This window comes from Thermobia domestica, chromosome 10 (genome assembly GCF_964235325.1).
Source record: "Thermobia domestica chromosome 10, izTheDome1.hap1.1, whole genome shotgun sequence".
NCBI classification, from domain to species: domain Eukaryota; kingdom Metazoa; phylum Arthropoda; class Insecta; order Zygentoma; family Lepismatidae; genus Thermobia; species Thermobia domestica.
In genome coordinates this window covers 175396231-175412952 of record NC_137463.1, presented here as the reverse complement: position 1 = coordinate 175412952, position 16722 = coordinate 175396231, and the positions used below count along the sequence as shown (strand labels likewise).

Genomic DNA, 16722 nt, shown 5'->3' with positions numbered 1-16722 from the left:
TTCGTCTAAAATTGATTTAAATGTAAAGTTCCCCGCGGCCCAATGTGTATTATGCTAATTTTAGCGGCCCATGCGGGTATTTTGCATATTTATGGGCCTTCAGCAATTCAATCATACACTACTAAAACGCTCGGATACAAAATTGCTTTTAGTTTCTTTAGATGTAACTGGACATGAATGTGGGCATATGCAAAATAAATTGGACAAGTACTGCTTCTCTGACACATATTATCCATCCCGGCCGCCATATTGGATTCAACTTTCTTTTTTTTTTTAATAGGAATAAGTGCAAGTGATACATAAATTCAAGTGCAATTTTCTCAGAAATTGATTGGTGTAGTGAATTTTACCGTAGCTTTTACCGTTTGAAAGATGTTGCATGTTAAATCCCTCCAGGCACTTCACGTATAGACATTGCAGAGTAATATCGGTTACGCTTATGTTTTTGATGTTGACAAATCAAAACAATTTCTAACTGGAAAAATACTGTAGGTATAAATAAGAATGATGTTATTACTTCCATGTTAGGTATATATAATGCATTAGGTCAAAATGCCTATATAAATCCAGATACGACCAAATTTGGGTTAAGACCTACCATTGTCGTATTGACATCTGTGTGTCTCTATGTATGTATATTCAGAGAATATTTTGTCAACGATAAATCACGTAAAAGATTACATATACACACGGGGCTCTGAACAACGTTCTATTTGGTTCTATATTCGTGACGTGCCTGACATTTAACATACAATACCTTGCAAACGGTACAAGCTACGGTAAAGCTCACTACATCAATAGATTTTCGAGAAAATTCTACATGAATTTGATGTATCACTTGCACCTATTCCCTTTTGAAAAACCGAAAGTTGAATCCAACATGGCAGATCCAAGATGGCGGCCGGGAAGAGTAACATGTGTCAGAGAAGCAATACTTGTCCAATTTGTTCTGCATATGCCCACATTCATGTCTAGTTACATCTAAAGAAACTAAAAGCAATTTTGTATCCGAGCGTTATAGTAGTGTATGATTGAATTGCGGATACATGAAGGCCCATAAATATGAAAATTACCCGTATGAGCCACCAAAATTAGCACAAAACACATTGGGCCGCGGAGAACTTTACATTTAAATCAATTTTACACGAATCCCGAGGGGACCCTTCGCCAATGTACCTTCTTAGAGTCGTTTCAGTTATCCAAATAAATAAATAAAAATAACAAAATAATAATAATAAAAAAGATGATTGAATTTTATGTTTACTTTGTGTGCTTCTGGCAATAATTTCTTTTTCTTTATTTCTCTCTCTCTCTCTCTCTCTCTCTTTTTTTTTTTTTTTTTTTTTTTGAAAGTATGAAACCTTCAAAACACAGCACTGGAAAGAGACGTTAATTCCAATAAATTAAGTAATTAAAAACTACGGTGCTCCATCAACGAAAATGAAGAGTCCCAAGGGAAACAATTAAGATTCATATTTGATCAAAATTAGGATACAAACACTTCTGAGTTAGGAACTGAAACTTTCCTGGTGACGTGATGCGAATATACGTTCTCGGAATATCAACCAGGTGAAATGTTCGTTGTGCAGCATTTCGAGAACAGACACTGCTCTCATCTTCAGGATCAGTATGAAAAGACCAGGCAGAAGAATTGAGTATGTAGAGGGCCTATACCAATCAGAGCCTACCTTGTTCATACCCAATTCCTCTGCCTGGTCTCTTCATACTGACCCTGATGATGAGAACAATGTTTGTTCTCGAAACATTGGAGGGGCCGAGATGGCTCAGTCGTAGAGCGTTCACCTCCGGTGCATGATGTCCTTGGTTCGATCCCAAAACCTAACCTTGATCTGGCATTTGGTTTTCGAGTTATTGCCCTTCATTTTATCGTTCCCATTAATTTTCGGCGGGTTGTGACTTCCAAATGACGCATTTGTGAAAGCACGTTGGTTCATAATTCTTTTCATACTTTCGTATGAGGAGGCATTCCCCAAAATTTAATGGTATTGTTTCTGAGCGCCTTGTATGTTTCTATAATTTAATGAGATAATGGTTTAAGTTACAGCATATTGCACTCAAATAGTCTCAGACATTCCAAAAGTCCATTTTGCAAACGATCTGATTAATCTGGTAGTTTATCTCATTCATTGTATTGTTTAAAAAGAAATACTCATTTTTACTTGCTGACATCTCTGTTAGTTAAAAGCGGCAAAATTGAAATATAAAACCTCAAAGTGTGAGATAAAATTTGTCCGTTTTAAAGAAAAACACATTGCTATAGGAACTACGCAGCTTGTGCGTAACTTAAAGCGTAGTAGAGAAACACAAAAACATACAAATGATACGACACTGGTAATAACACTATATTACTCTATTATTTCTTGCTTTCGGGCGAATAATTGGCTTTTAGTCTACACCACCAGCTTCATTAACTCAATTAATGGTTAATTGGTGACTTCCTGTGGAAGCGCCACAAGCGAAGAAAATGAAGAAAACAATCTACTGTCATTTAACCATCACAGAACTAGCAGAGTGTTGAGGTTGTTCACTCAAAATGTTATCAATAATGCATTTAGCCCTCTCAAACGAATAGACAATATTATTAGCACGTGATGAAACAAAAAGGTCAAAAGATGAGACATTATCAATTGAACCAAATAAGGTTTAACATTAGCTCCAACAGGTCTTTCCTTTCACCAATACAAGTTGTTCGGTTGTTTCTCCTTCAAGTCGTCGACTCGTTTGCAAATTGCCTGCACGTTAGCGACACATCTTGGCGTGAGACAGGTAGCAGTACAGCTAGCGACAACTAAGGTTGACTGTGAATTACTGTGACTGACAAAATGAAGCAGTCACGTATGAGGGATGACGTCCCTTGGCGATCACACTATCCGAGGAAAGGAGAGGATGAAACAATTCGGAAAGGAAGGAAGCGGCCTGGGACCTATATGTTAGATATCATTCCGGCATTTGCCTGGTGTGAATGAGGAAACCCAGGAAAACCTCTCTCAGGGTGGCTGGGCTGAAAAAGCTTTTACACTTTTTCGATCGAGTGTCCCAATCAGGTATCGAACCCGGGACCGCTCGCACCATCTAGCAAAAACAAGTTTTGAAGTTAGTATATTTGCGTTACTTACAGACTGAGATGTTTTCGTTTTATAAATACGATTCAGAAATTGCTGAATAAATCCGGTTACTGATGTTTTGAGGTTAGATTTTAGAAAAATAATAATGGATGTATTATTTTGAAATTATCTTATTATTGATAACTTAAAGTCCTATGTTGTAGAGTAGCACGTTCTGATACATTCGGATAAGTCTTTGCTAAATAAATTTGTTAAACTTTATTTTAATCCGTTTACCATCATACGTTAACCGTACTTATTGAAAATTTGACTGAGTGTGGGCTTTAGAACTAATCTGTGTTACGAAAGACTATTTTCTATCTTGATTAGTTAATGTTGAAGCAGCTTGTGTGTGATGTCTTTTCTTAAAGACCATAAATTACAACAAGGTCAACAGATAGTAATTTAAAACAAGAAGTCCATAATGTAAGATTAAAAATTCAAAGAATCCGCATCCACATAGATAAACTTTGTCAAACATCTCTTGTATTCAAAACCACACATGTGCATTAAAAAAAAAAAAAAAAAAAAGAGAAAACTTAAAAGAAGATATGAAGAAAAGAATAGGGTAGGACAATTCTGCATCTACGCCACGGCCTCGGGAACCACAATGAGTAAGGCAAAGGTCTGTGCTGTCATATCCAACAACTTTATCTACTTCATTAATTCAAGCAACGTCTGAACGTCTCGCGGTGAAGGGAGGAAAAGTATATGCTTTATGTAGGAATAGGTCAGGGTTCCGGGAGCAGGTTCCCTCCTTCAACCACCCAATTTGTTCGTAGAGGATGTTAGGGAGGATGGAAGGGTAGTAGGGGTGTAAATAGATTACATCGAGGGGAGGAGGATATGTGGTGATGAATGAGAAAAATGGTTGTGGCTATCTTCAGAACTACAGAAGCTGAAAAGAACAAAGAAAAAAGAATAAAAATGGTGAAACTATGAGAGGGAACAATGCGATGACGAACCGAAGACCATAGCTGCAGGAGAAATGAAGAAAAAGGGGTTCTTTTGTTGAACAGTGATAAAAAACAATCCCAAGAAATAATTTTGCCCCTCTGCTTTTGTTATACTATTCCGCCCTTGATTTTTTTCTTTCAATTTTTGAAGGGTGGAGCAAGAAGACATTGAATAGAATTAAAGGATTGAGTTCTTAAAAACGCTGCCAACGAAAAGAAAATCCCATTAAAATAATGAAGTTCAAATTTCCTCATTTTTGTTCTATATTATATGCCTTGATTCTAATCACAGTTGACCAAAACGAATCATTGGGTTTGTGTGTGTGTGTGTTTTTTTTTTTTCTGAATCAGCTTCACAATCAAACTGCGAGTTCATTCAACTGGTATATCAAAACCCAAATCCATCACTATTAGTAGCTGCACTTCAGATTTTACCGGAGTGAGGGACAAGATTGCCTACGATATAAGAGGTTCACACTTAAATAATAATAATAATAATAATAATAATAATAATAATAATAATAATAATAATAATAATAATAATAATAATAATAATAATAATATAAGGATACAATTTATTAAAAAGCCTGTGTTTCTTAAACTCAACGAGAGAATTGCTTCCTGCCCTTTCCAATAGGGTTGCCAAGTAAGCGGTATCTTACCGGCAGACCGATATATTTTTTATCAGTCTCAAAAGTATATTTCAACGTTTAAAATACAGTTATTCTTAATTTGTTTTAAGGATTGTTAGCAGGTACCGGTAATTTTATTTTTCAGAATTGGCAACCCTGCGCCCCAAACGACGCCCTTGATCACTGCATCTCATTCTTTGTTGTCAGTTATAACTTTTATCAACAACTTGTCTCGTGAGTACCTTTTTGCATCAGATGTTCTGGTTCAATCTCTGCTGGAAACATTTCATAACCGAAATTGCAAGATATCACTCGGAACGTGACATTCGCCTCTAGTAATACCAAGATTTGGAATTACAAACCGAGGTACACATATCTAAATTCTAGAGTGAGCATAGAACTATCAGTGTCACCATAAATTAATAACTCAACAAGCTTGGATTTTCAAAATGCATCTTCAAATGTTTGACACGAACTTAATTCAAGAGCAAATTCAGCAGAAAGTCAATTTATGGAGGTGCTAACATTTTTGGTATCAGGTTGACAAAAAGGTGAAAAACGTTTTGGTTTAAATTTTGATATCACCAACCCAGAACGTGTAGTTAAAAATATTTTACCCCAAAGTAATGATTTGCACATGGTGTAGTTATGATGGACCATACATGGTATTTATTTCGATGATCGTGCTGTCGTTGATAGTCTTAAAACTTAAGACCTAGAACGACAATTTTGCCTGTTTTGTGAACTCATTGCCAAGCTCTGATCAACTTGAAATGGATAATTTTTCAACATGAAAACGGATGCTCGAAGAAAACCAGAGAGAGAGCTATAGAACATAGCAGACTACTACTTGTTGCAATTAGACTACACTCCAGTCCTTATTTTGTGTAATTTCCTTTCTCGCTGATCCATTTCTGAAAGGATGCAATTTCAATTCAGTTGGAGATAGTAGCGGCTCTTGGTTGAATTCACATCGAAAAAATTTTAAAAAAATTATCATTACAAAATAAGCGAATAAAATCTACCTAATGTATATAAGAACTAGTATATCAGACAAGCTTTCTTCCCTTAGTTTGCAGTGGTAGCACTCTAATTCTCACAAATATCAAGAACGAGATTCTTGACACCCACACTACCGGAATTCTTGCTATTTACAAAGAGTTGGAGCAAAGTAGTAACTGTGGATATTCTCATAGAAATTATTTAAATAACATTAGCTAACGTTATTTAAATAACGTTGTTAATGAAATATGAACAAAATTGCCTGTTTTTTTTTTTTGAGAAAATTGTTTAAAAGAAACACCAAATAAGGGTAAGCTGTTCCTTGGTGATAATTTCGTTAACAACTAATTCGTAACACTTTGTACTGAACTATTTATTTATAGAAGGTAAACAAAATTGCTTGAGAAAATCGTCCAAAAAGAAACCCATTTCCAAGAGAGTAACTCCTTCGGATTTTTTCATAAGAAATGACTTATCTTTATTACACTATTATTAATGAACTATTTATTTGTGAAACATGAACAAAATCACCTGAGTCATTTTCTAGAAAGTTGTTCGAAATTATTCACCTCAAGAATAAATTAATTACTCCTTGTGGATTTTTTTTTAGGGCAAATAAGTTATACCATAGTGTTAGGTTATTGATGGAATAATGAACAATATCGTCTGAGTCATTTTGAGTAGATCGTCAGAAAAGATGTTACCCATCGGAATAAATTATTCCTCGTAGATTTTTGCAAGAAAAATGACATACCACGATATAAAACTGTTAAAGATATTTATATATGAAATATAACCAATATTGTTAAAGCCGTTTTCGGGAAAATAGTATTTTATTTTTTCATTTTCATCCTTTTGTCAACCACCATAGTTTTTGGGGATAGGAAGAAAATTTGACCTCTCTCTCTCCTTCTAGAGAATCTTGATGCGGATGCTAGACGAGAAAATGTGTTTGCATAGGACGAACGAACGAATGGCAAGATGTTCAAAAATAATGTTTTCAGTATGTAGAAGCCACGAAACGCGTAAATCCGTTGAAATCTCGAATTCAATTTATTTTCACCTTTACCGTACTTTCTTCTCTCCTATCGTCGCTCGAAAGTTAACAACAACAACAAAAAAAAGTTCATTATAATTAGTGACATATAATGTTCGTTGTATAAAACTATTTATGTGGCTTCGTTGTGGACAAACACCATGTATGTATGTGGGTTTTCTCGTAATCATCCTGTTTCCTTACATTTCCGTTATTTCGCTCATTATCATTATCTTAACCGTCTCCTTTAACCTCTGAGCACAATCATGGATGTTAAAGTACGATGTATTATGTGTGTGTGTGTGTGTATTCGTGCCAAAAATTTTCATTCTTTTACTACGAGTGTTAAACAGGAATGGCCCTCTCAAAATAATTTTAGCTACGCTACTGTTAGTGCTTTAAGGGCGTTAAGAGAAGATACACATGTACATTGGAGGTACATACTGTTCTAAGACTGCACTATAACATTAGTGTAAGAACTCTTATTCTCACATCCTACGAATCGTGAGTGAGATCAATACACTTTGACGAATACCATTTTTTCTTAATTTAGTGTGGTTAAAGTCACAAATAAATAAATAAAATGTTAACATCATGGTATAATGTCACTCGCAGTGATAACATCATGATTATTGTTAATAATTAACGAAAGAAATCTTGCATATTACGTATAGAAATAACTTTTTGTTGTAATAGTTTACTTTCAGTACGTACTAATTAAAGTATTTACGCTGACGTGTGGAGTATGCATTTCTAAAGCTTATTTTAAGTGTACGAATTTGCTGTTACGTTTAATTTTCTCTTTTTTTTTACCACAAGAAGGATTGAAATGTTACAATTCTCCTGAGGGTTTGCTGTTGCAACTTTTAAAGTGCAAAATAAATGTTGTTTTGCACTACATCTTCCTTCTTGTTCTAGTGAATAAGCAGTGTGGAAGGAGATCAGGACAAGCAAACAGTACATGTTTTTTTTTCTTTCTCTGAACATCTAAGCTAATTAGCCTTATAATTCCACGTTGGAAGAGGGAGGCAGAGGCTAAATTTGTTTTGAGGACTATTCTGAATGTGTTTTTCATTTTTTCTTTGTTTCTTCCACTTATATACAGTATAAGTTAGACAACATTAAAGAGTTTAATTAATATATATATATATATATATATATATATATATATATATATATATATATATATATATAAAGTCGTGTATATTTTGCCTTAATGTTAGCTGATGACATAATGTAAATAGATTTTGCTCTCCAACTTGTCATGTAACATCCGTTACGTGGAGAAATCCCGTTTAAAGACGTGATAGTCGTATATGTTCACGAGCTTAAAGGCTTTAATAAAAAAAAAAAAAAAAGAAAAAGAAAAATAGAAAAATAAAATGTTATACAATGTAATATGGTATGGAGTCACTTGCTTGTCGTTTGTAAATTCCGCAGTCTTTTATACAAGTATTTACATTGATTGTGATGAAATCCTTACGTTGTTGATGAAAGTGGTTATATATTTGCCCTTCTTATTCTATCCGATGTTATAGGAATGTTGCATTATTCTCAAGTTATATTAGATATGCTGCTGTAATGTAATAGTACAGGGTAAACTAAATTCATCCTCTCGTGAAATAGCAAGCGCTATGCATAGGTATAGGAAGCGTTATAGAATGACTATGTCCGTGCGTCCATCTGTTTGTCGGCAGGTATCAGAGCAAAAAGAGTAGGAGGCGGCGAGAAACGATTTTTTATACATATATTCCTTCTCCAAAGAATAGGTTCCGTTCATTTAATTAATCCTTTATTCAAACAGGAAATGGTAGAAATAAACCATTTTAACGTTGATTACCATAAAGCAGAGACGGTAACAGGTTTGTGAGAACTGGGTTTTTGAAAAGTATTCAGTGTCCCCAGAATAATAGGTTTAGTCTTCATTGTTATCTGTTTAGTGTAGAAATCTACAACCTTTTCCGGTTTTAGTATTGATGTTCATAGAGGAAATAACTGTAAGAAATGGAATGAATTCAGTGTTCAAAGCGTAGATTCCTACCTCTTCCTTAAAACTCTACTCAAATCGGAATTTTGGGGGCACGGTGGCTCAGTGGTAGAGCGTTTACGCCTGGTGCGTGGGGTCCCTGGTTCGATTCCAGTTCGCGCCAAGTGGGCTTTGTGGTGGATAAACGCCGCGTTCGTGGGTTTTCTCGGGTTCTCCCGTTTCCTCCCACTTTATTCATTCCACCAGTGCATTCATTTCTCATCATCATCATCTCTTTTAGTCTAGGCTGCGTAACTGCGGGACGTAAAAGTGAAATATTTCATTTCATTTCTTAAATCGGGAATTAGTCCTAGAAGTGACAGTTCTATCAGCGACAGGAACTGTTATCTGTCATATGAGCGACCGATTCATTTACGTTGAGATGATGGAAGATGATATGATTCTCTCTTGTAGGATATTTGCCTCTGGCGTTATTAGCTGTGAAACGTACAAGTGCCAGTGATACAGTTCTTAAAATATATTTTCCCAAATAAAACTTACCATAATTTTAAATTAGATTTTACATAAAACATATTAAATAACTTAACAAGGTAACGGGGATGTTTAATTATTGAAAATCCAATTGTAATATCCCCTTTACTCAAAAGCTTGCTTTCTGCTTACTTTACAGAAAGCTGTTTCAAGCTTGAAGGGAGTATTTCTGCCAGTGGATGTCAATGGTTGTTATTACCATTGTAATCAATGCATTTGGAGGAAAGTGCAGGATATCGGTTTGGTAAGGAAGTACAAGGAGGACACTGAAGTCAGACTTCATATAAGAATGTGTGCTAAGGCTCCCCTGTAGACGATATGCTTCAGGAGTTCTATATCTACTTTGTTGATACATGGTCGGAGAATGTTCATATTAGCGTTGAAATGTGGAACTGTTATCGAAAGAGCCATAGAACAAATAATGCAGTGGAGGGCTAGAATCATGAGCTTAATGCTTTGCTAGAAAAACTACATCTGAGCCTCATTCATCTAATAACTGTTCTGAAGAACGGAGCTCAGTAAAACTATCTTTTGTATGATAGGAAGGTTCTGAATTTGGAGGAGAAAAGAAGGAAGGAGACACATGTAATGTTAGACCACAGAATATCTTCCATTCTCGATGAATACGAGCGTACATTGGATGTGAATAAGTGTTTGCAGTCACTTTGTATGTGCAAAAGCTTCAGTAATATTTTGTTCGTATGTATGTGATAATTCTGACAGAACTGGTCAGCATATGTTAATGAGTGTGACTGGAAAAACTATGTATGTGTATATTCTATAATTTTGACAAAGATTATTTACCGTAGTTTTTTGTGTGATAAGGTACCCAGTTGACTTGACTATATAGTGTACAGTATGTGTAAGATATATTTTAAATAAAAACTGCTTACTGTAAGTTGATACTTTTGACATGGAAAGGAGGTGGCATGTGTGTATGTAGAAGTAATTTTGACAGAAGACTGCTCAGTATAAGTTCCTAAGTATGATAAAGACGTAATTGCTCATGTGTGTGTGTATTAAGTGATTGTTTATTCTGACAAATCCTGCTTTCCGAAACTTTTAAACTCGCCAACACCATGATAAAAATACATTACCATCTCAAGCCTGGATAAAGTGTGAGGGGTAGTTAAGGAAAAATACACATCACATTCTTTAATAGTTTGTTAATAGTACTTGGATGTAATGTTTGTTAAAGAAACCTTTATACTTATGAATGTAAGGGTAAAGTAAAGGGTGTTTGTTAACAAATTGTTTATGTTCAGATGTTGTTTATTTGTGAAGGTATGTAAAGTAAGGGAGGGGACTGAACCTTTTCCTATAGGTATCTCATTAAGGTTTAATTTTTTAATTGTTAATTGTTAAGGGTGTATGTTTCTTTTAATTGTGATACTACTGGAAGAAATAAGACCTCTAGGAACGTAAATATTTCATAGTACATTTTGCTATTTTCTAAATCACACTGTATCGTGAAACAAGCTAAAGAAGAGGGAACCTTATCTTCTTCCATTATCTTAATATGAACGAATCGGTGACTCGTAGGCCAGTTAATAGATCGAATCGGTCGCTCATAGGACAGTTAATAGTTCCTGTCGCACATAAGACTGTCGAAAGTAGGACGACACCTCAAATACGAAGGGGAGAAATCAACAATTTTCGGTTTCAGTTTTAATTGACATATAGATGTAATAGGTAGCGAGAAAATTTCTTGAAATGGATTCAGTGTCCCAGGAATAGTTTCCATCGCTAACCTTATCCTTCGGTTGCAGTCGGAAGGAATAGATCTGTTACTTCTGGTTTCAGTATTGAATCCCCACGATTTGATTTGACAATATACCACAGTTTCACTCTGTGGAACGAAACTCATTTGTTTTAAGTACGTTAATATAATTTCATCATCATCATCATAAGTAATCTGTTATCACTAACCTCTTTGCCTTGGTGTAGCAGTTGTCTTCCATCATTTATCTGAAGTAAACTCACTCGTATGCCATCCTGAAAGCAAAAGTTGCGTCAACTCTGGACGGACAGAGGGACTTGATCTGACCAATATGTATAAGATCTTGTTTAAATCATTCGTGATTTTCTAAGATTAAAATTCACTATTTTTCAGACGTCATAACTACCCAACGGTGCTGGGACAGCACCAAAATCTATATGTTCTCATCAGGGATCGAATCCGGAACCAAACATATGAAAAGTGGACCTCCTAATCAGTTTGTTGTTGTGAAGCGAATAAAGTAGAAGATGTATCCCATTTGGGAGAGACCACATAGTTATAGTAGAGGTACGGTTCCACAATTATTATACTTCGGCACATAGAGGGGTGATATAGTTGTCACCATGTTTCTGCAGGTATCCATTTTAAAGAAATTGGATGAAACCTTGAGCTGCATTGAAACCATTATAGAATGAAAATAATAGTTCCTAACCCCACCGAAGATAGAACTCGTTCCATCCATAAATAAAAATGAAATCTTTCAGTTTTATTTCCCACGGTTATGCTGGCTAGGTTAAAGGAGACGTAATGATGAGGAATTGATTGAATGAAGTGGGAGGAAAGGGGAGAACCCCGAGAAAACGGCGTTTCTCTACCACGAAGTCCACTTGGCGAGAGCTGGGTTCGAACCAAGGACGCCTTGTTTCACTCAATTGGTGGGTAAATGCCGTAGTGACGACGCTATCACGGCGTCGTAAGGAAAGGAATGCTAAACAAAATATCTATAATAGCTGGCTTTCGACATTTCATAATTTTCACCTAGAGCCAGTTTCTCATTGTACCTACAGTTAACAAAATTTTATTTTCTGCATAAAATGCATTGTTTTATGATATAAGAATATTATTTAATTTGGTGATCAATTTATTGACCTTGGAAATAGCCTAACTTGTCAAAATTAAATCTTAAGAAGTGCAGATCTATTACTTTAAACATTTTTTTAAAAATAAAATAAAATAAAATCTTCCTCGATTGGAAGTAACGTCATTTTGCACCATAGAAACGTTCTCAAGCAGAGTGGAAGAAGATAAGTGATTTTTTTTTTTTTTTATCCTATGAATTACTGACATAGTCGTGACTCACTCTCCAACGAAGGTGCCAGAACTAACTGTTAAGTTCACACATAAAATCAGATCTGGATCCTCAAGAGATCCATTTTTGAGACTGCTCTTATCGCTAGGCTATGACCCGGTTTTGTCGAGAGTATTTTCTTCAGATAAAGCCAGAAGTGATTCCAGCCGTATATTTTGAGAAGCTTCTGCTGAAATTATGAGATGAAAAAGAAAAGAAAGAATATCTTCATGCATGCAGTGTGTGTGTATGTGTGTGCTACTGGTATTATTTCTTACTACTTGTGTTATCTCAGTGGCCGACCACTTCAGAGTAAGTGCTTGGTTATGCCAAGACTCATCCAAGAGTTTGTGCATCGTAGCTGCTCGCAAGAAATGACTCCCATAGCGCTCGTCACATACAAAGTAGACCAACTTCAAAAGTAAGAAAGTGTTTATTTGCCCTTTTTTCACTACTAAATTTACAGAACTTTAAAATTTAGTATAATACTGTTAAAGGTAATTGCTGGCTGTGTTATTTCAAGTTGGGTCATTTTTTTTTCTTTCTGCTTTCTTGTGGAGGTTATTTTATACAAAATACCTATAATTGTGCGTCAGCGAAGTCAGCCATATATGTAATATTAAGGAATCTGTCCGTCCGGAAGACAAAAGAATCTCAAGAGGATTACCACCAGTTTTGGCCAGGATATAGAGGTCAAAATTTAGGACTCGAGTTCGTTGATGCAGGCCAGTGGTTCTCAACCTTTTCGAGCCTAGCACTCCCTTCGGTGAATGTGATTGTCCTGAGTGCTTCATGTCATCTAAATTCAGTCCTGCCATGCACAAGGTTAAACGTAAAACTTGGATGAAGCTGTCTAAGAACCAGAAAAAGGCATGAATTCTTAAAATCAGCCTTGAAGAATTTACATTATTAGTGTTATTAAAAAAAAAAAAAAAAAGTCTAAATTTACGGTAATTTGCAAGATGCATAATGGGTTTCGTCCAATAGTAAGAAAAAAGTTCGACAGGTTATGAGATCTCAAAACGTCTCTAAGTAGTCTATCGCCTCCTAATCGGTCTTTTTCGTTCCAGTGCTCCTTTCAGAAATGAGAAGACGCACTCTGAGAACCCGGATGTACAGATGATCCATCCAGTTGATCCGAAGAAATAGCTTTCCCGTATATTCCCATAGGGGTTTATTATAGCTGAATTTTCTCTTGATAGTATGCAAGCCAACTGTATTTAAAGCCAAGTTGGTTGCGTACCATTCAGTTACTTTCAATATTCTAACCAAACTCTTTCACGTGGTATACGTGACACTGCTACTTATTTAAAATTGTCTATTGCATCCTTGGGCTTAGGTTAAACTCTTCACATTGAAGAATATATGTAAAGACATACTAGAAAATTTCGGTAATGTACTGAAGAAAAGATAGAATATGGAAATAATAAGATAACTTTTTTTCTGAAGGGACGTAAAAGGAACATGAGAAACTAAGACTTTTCTTCGACGATGAGAATATTATAGAAATAAAAATATTTAAACGATTTATAAATTTTGGTTTGGTTGGTTGAATTTTAGTGTCTCTTTTCAGCAACAAGGCTGTATGAAACGTGGACGTACGGCTTAAAGTGGAACCCGAACCGCCCTAATGCGTTTAAATTTTAAGAGTCTTATGACTGGGCTTTTGTCCTACTCTCTATTACAGTGTTATGTGCATATGATTATTGTATTCTTAATTAATGATCAAATTCTAAATACAGTCTGGTATATACTGTATATATCTCCAGGGATGCAAATAAGCAACAAAATTTTACTCGGCCAAGAAAAAAGCTACTAGCCTACACCCCACAATAGAAATAATTTACTTACCTTCGGTATGATATTAAATACTCGCCCGCACCGACGAACCACTCGCTCCGGGCGTGGCCGAGTGCTTACTTGCATCCCTGATATATATCTATAATTTTAGTCGAGCCGGGACACTGGTGAAGCTTCAGCATTAGGTGTTATTAGTTAAACCCCTGTGCATCCCAATAATTAGCTCATATATTTTTGATATGCAGATCAAGGGTTCGATTCCGTATGAGGATATAGAAGTTCTTGTGTTGAGATACTTGAGGAAATATGTATGCGGATTAAGAGGAGCGAACTCGTGCCTAGGAAGCAAAAAATAACGAGACGAGAAGACTACAAGAGTAAGATTTTTAATGCTGACTTTTCTCGAATATGCACACGCCTAGGATAAATATATGGTGTGAAGGATACAGTATGAAACGCATTTTACTTGTATTTACAGTTTCTAATCTTTGGTTAAGACTAATCCCTGACAGGCTTATCGGTTTTCATGAGTTTAAACATCGAGGTCTTGTCCACGTGGCGAATGTTTGTACAGAGTCCCCTATCAGCACCAAAATATGTCTACATCAAACAAAAGCTTTTCTTCTATGTGTACTTAGGATGTGTATCTAGGTCCATTACAAAATTTTGTGCCACAAAATAGATATATGCATGTGGATTGGGAAGGAAGTTTGTAAACGTGTGTAGAGGGTGGATAAAAACAAAAGACGTACCTTCCCCCCAGCTAACACCGTAAACCAAAGGTGTTGAGGGGTGAGTATGAAAGGTGGATTGATGGTGCGAACAGACGCTGTTTGGATGGGATAGTGGACAGGTGCGTTCTCAAAACATTATTAGGAGAACTAGTGTTGCCATATAACTATTTCTACAGAAGCAGGACTACAGTTATAGAATGGTAAGTCCACTTCTGTATTAATGAGATGCCTCAACAGCAGTGTGAATGAGGACTCAAAATTCTACAAAATGAAATGAAATGAAAATGACATCTTTCAGTTTAACGTCCCACAATTATGCACATTAGGCGAAGGGAAACGGATGATTAAGGCAAGTTAATAATGATGGAAGACTTGATGGAATGAGAATGTGGAAGGAAACGGGAGTACTCTGAGAAAACCCACGAACACGATGTAATTCTACAAAATGTATCAATGGGATTGACAAAGAGGGTTGACATTTAAAATCCCCGAAACTTGCACAGAAAACAGTAACATCTACTAGTAAAGTACTAAAGGACGGGTACGAGTTTTAACCTCCCTTGAACAAGATATTTTGGAAAATAAATAAATAAACATTTACTATAGAAAGATATGTATACAAAAAATCATGAAAAGATATCAATTTGGGAGCTTGAATTCTTCTCTGATGAACTTCTTCGTATACTATTCACCCACTGGCATAAAATTCAAATACTGGAAAATTAAGAAAAAAACGAAAACCTCATGTCTCACGATTATACCTTTAGACTAAGGGAAACGAATGATAAAGGCAAGCGAATGAGAATGTGGGAGAAAACGGAGGTATCCCGAGAAAACCCGCGGACACGAGGAAAATTAAGAAAAAAGAAAGACAAGAAACTACGTGCTTGATCTGTGAAAAAATTTTTCTTGGTACACTGGACGCTTCGCTGATTGGCCAGTCATACAGGGTGGCCCAAAAGTAGGTATACACCCCTGCATTGATCAAATATAACATTCTAGCTTATGGTTTTATTTGCCACGGCTGTTCCGAGCTTAAGATATAAGTAAAAATGCTTTAAGAACAAATAATAAAGAAACGAAGTCTATCTGATGGACAACAATAAGAAATTATATAAAAGCAATGAGTCGATCAGTACCGGGCTGTATACCTACTTTTGGGCCACCCTGTACAACTAAGAAGCTGAGTTGAGAGAAGAAGTAATACTTAGGGCGTGTAGTATTTTTGATCATTTTATAGTGCCAATGTGGCTATAACGCTCATATATTAGTTATTCGGGAAACGGGTAAATGATCAGTGAGATTATCCATGAATGTTTATCAATGATATACGTGTTCCATGAGCAAGATTTATTGTACGTCTGTGCTTCCAAGCGGGATGATAACGTTATCACTGTTTCGATTACAAAATGAGACGATGATTAAATGACAAAGACGAGCAGACTATACACTGAAACGTTTTGCATTACTTCCTGTAATTGATGGCAACGCTTATCCTAAAAGGTACTCCACCTGGGAATACATCATTGTAGTAACAGGTTGCATAGCGTTAGGAAATACTCCTTGCTCATTAAATTATAAAATTGGTTTGAGTTAAAATCTTTTTTCAGCACCAGGAGCTACTGTGGAATTATTCGGACTTTTATTAGAAGCTGAATATATCCCTGCAGGAATCGAACCCATGACCACGTATAGAGAATACACGAGCATTTGTTACTTGGCCACGAATGAGTATTAACTAGCAGAGCACATAAGCATTTTTCCTGTTTAAGCAATTTTTCCTTTAATGTTTGTGTTCTTTTGTCTCTCCTCCACAAATACCAAGAAATTAAAATAATACTGTAACCACAT

General features: G+C 35.7%; 1 protein-coding gene across 2 annotated transcripts in view; it reads left to right on the top strand.

The window, feature by feature from the left end:
• Positions 1-11276, top strand: part of LOC145662853 (protein Dok-7-like) — a 291210-nt gene extending 279934 nt beyond the window's left edge. For both annotated transcript variants that reach the window (XR_014127112.1, XM_081728786.1), the window contains one exon: positions 9409-11276. Coding sequence is in view for 1 of the 2 variants with exons in the window: in XM_081728786.1 (XP_081584912.1) it covers positions 9409-9476 (68 nt within the window). In the remaining variant the exon portion in view is untranslated. The remainder of the gene's footprint in view (positions 1-9408) is intronic.
• Positions 11277-16722: the final 5446 nt, after the last annotated feature.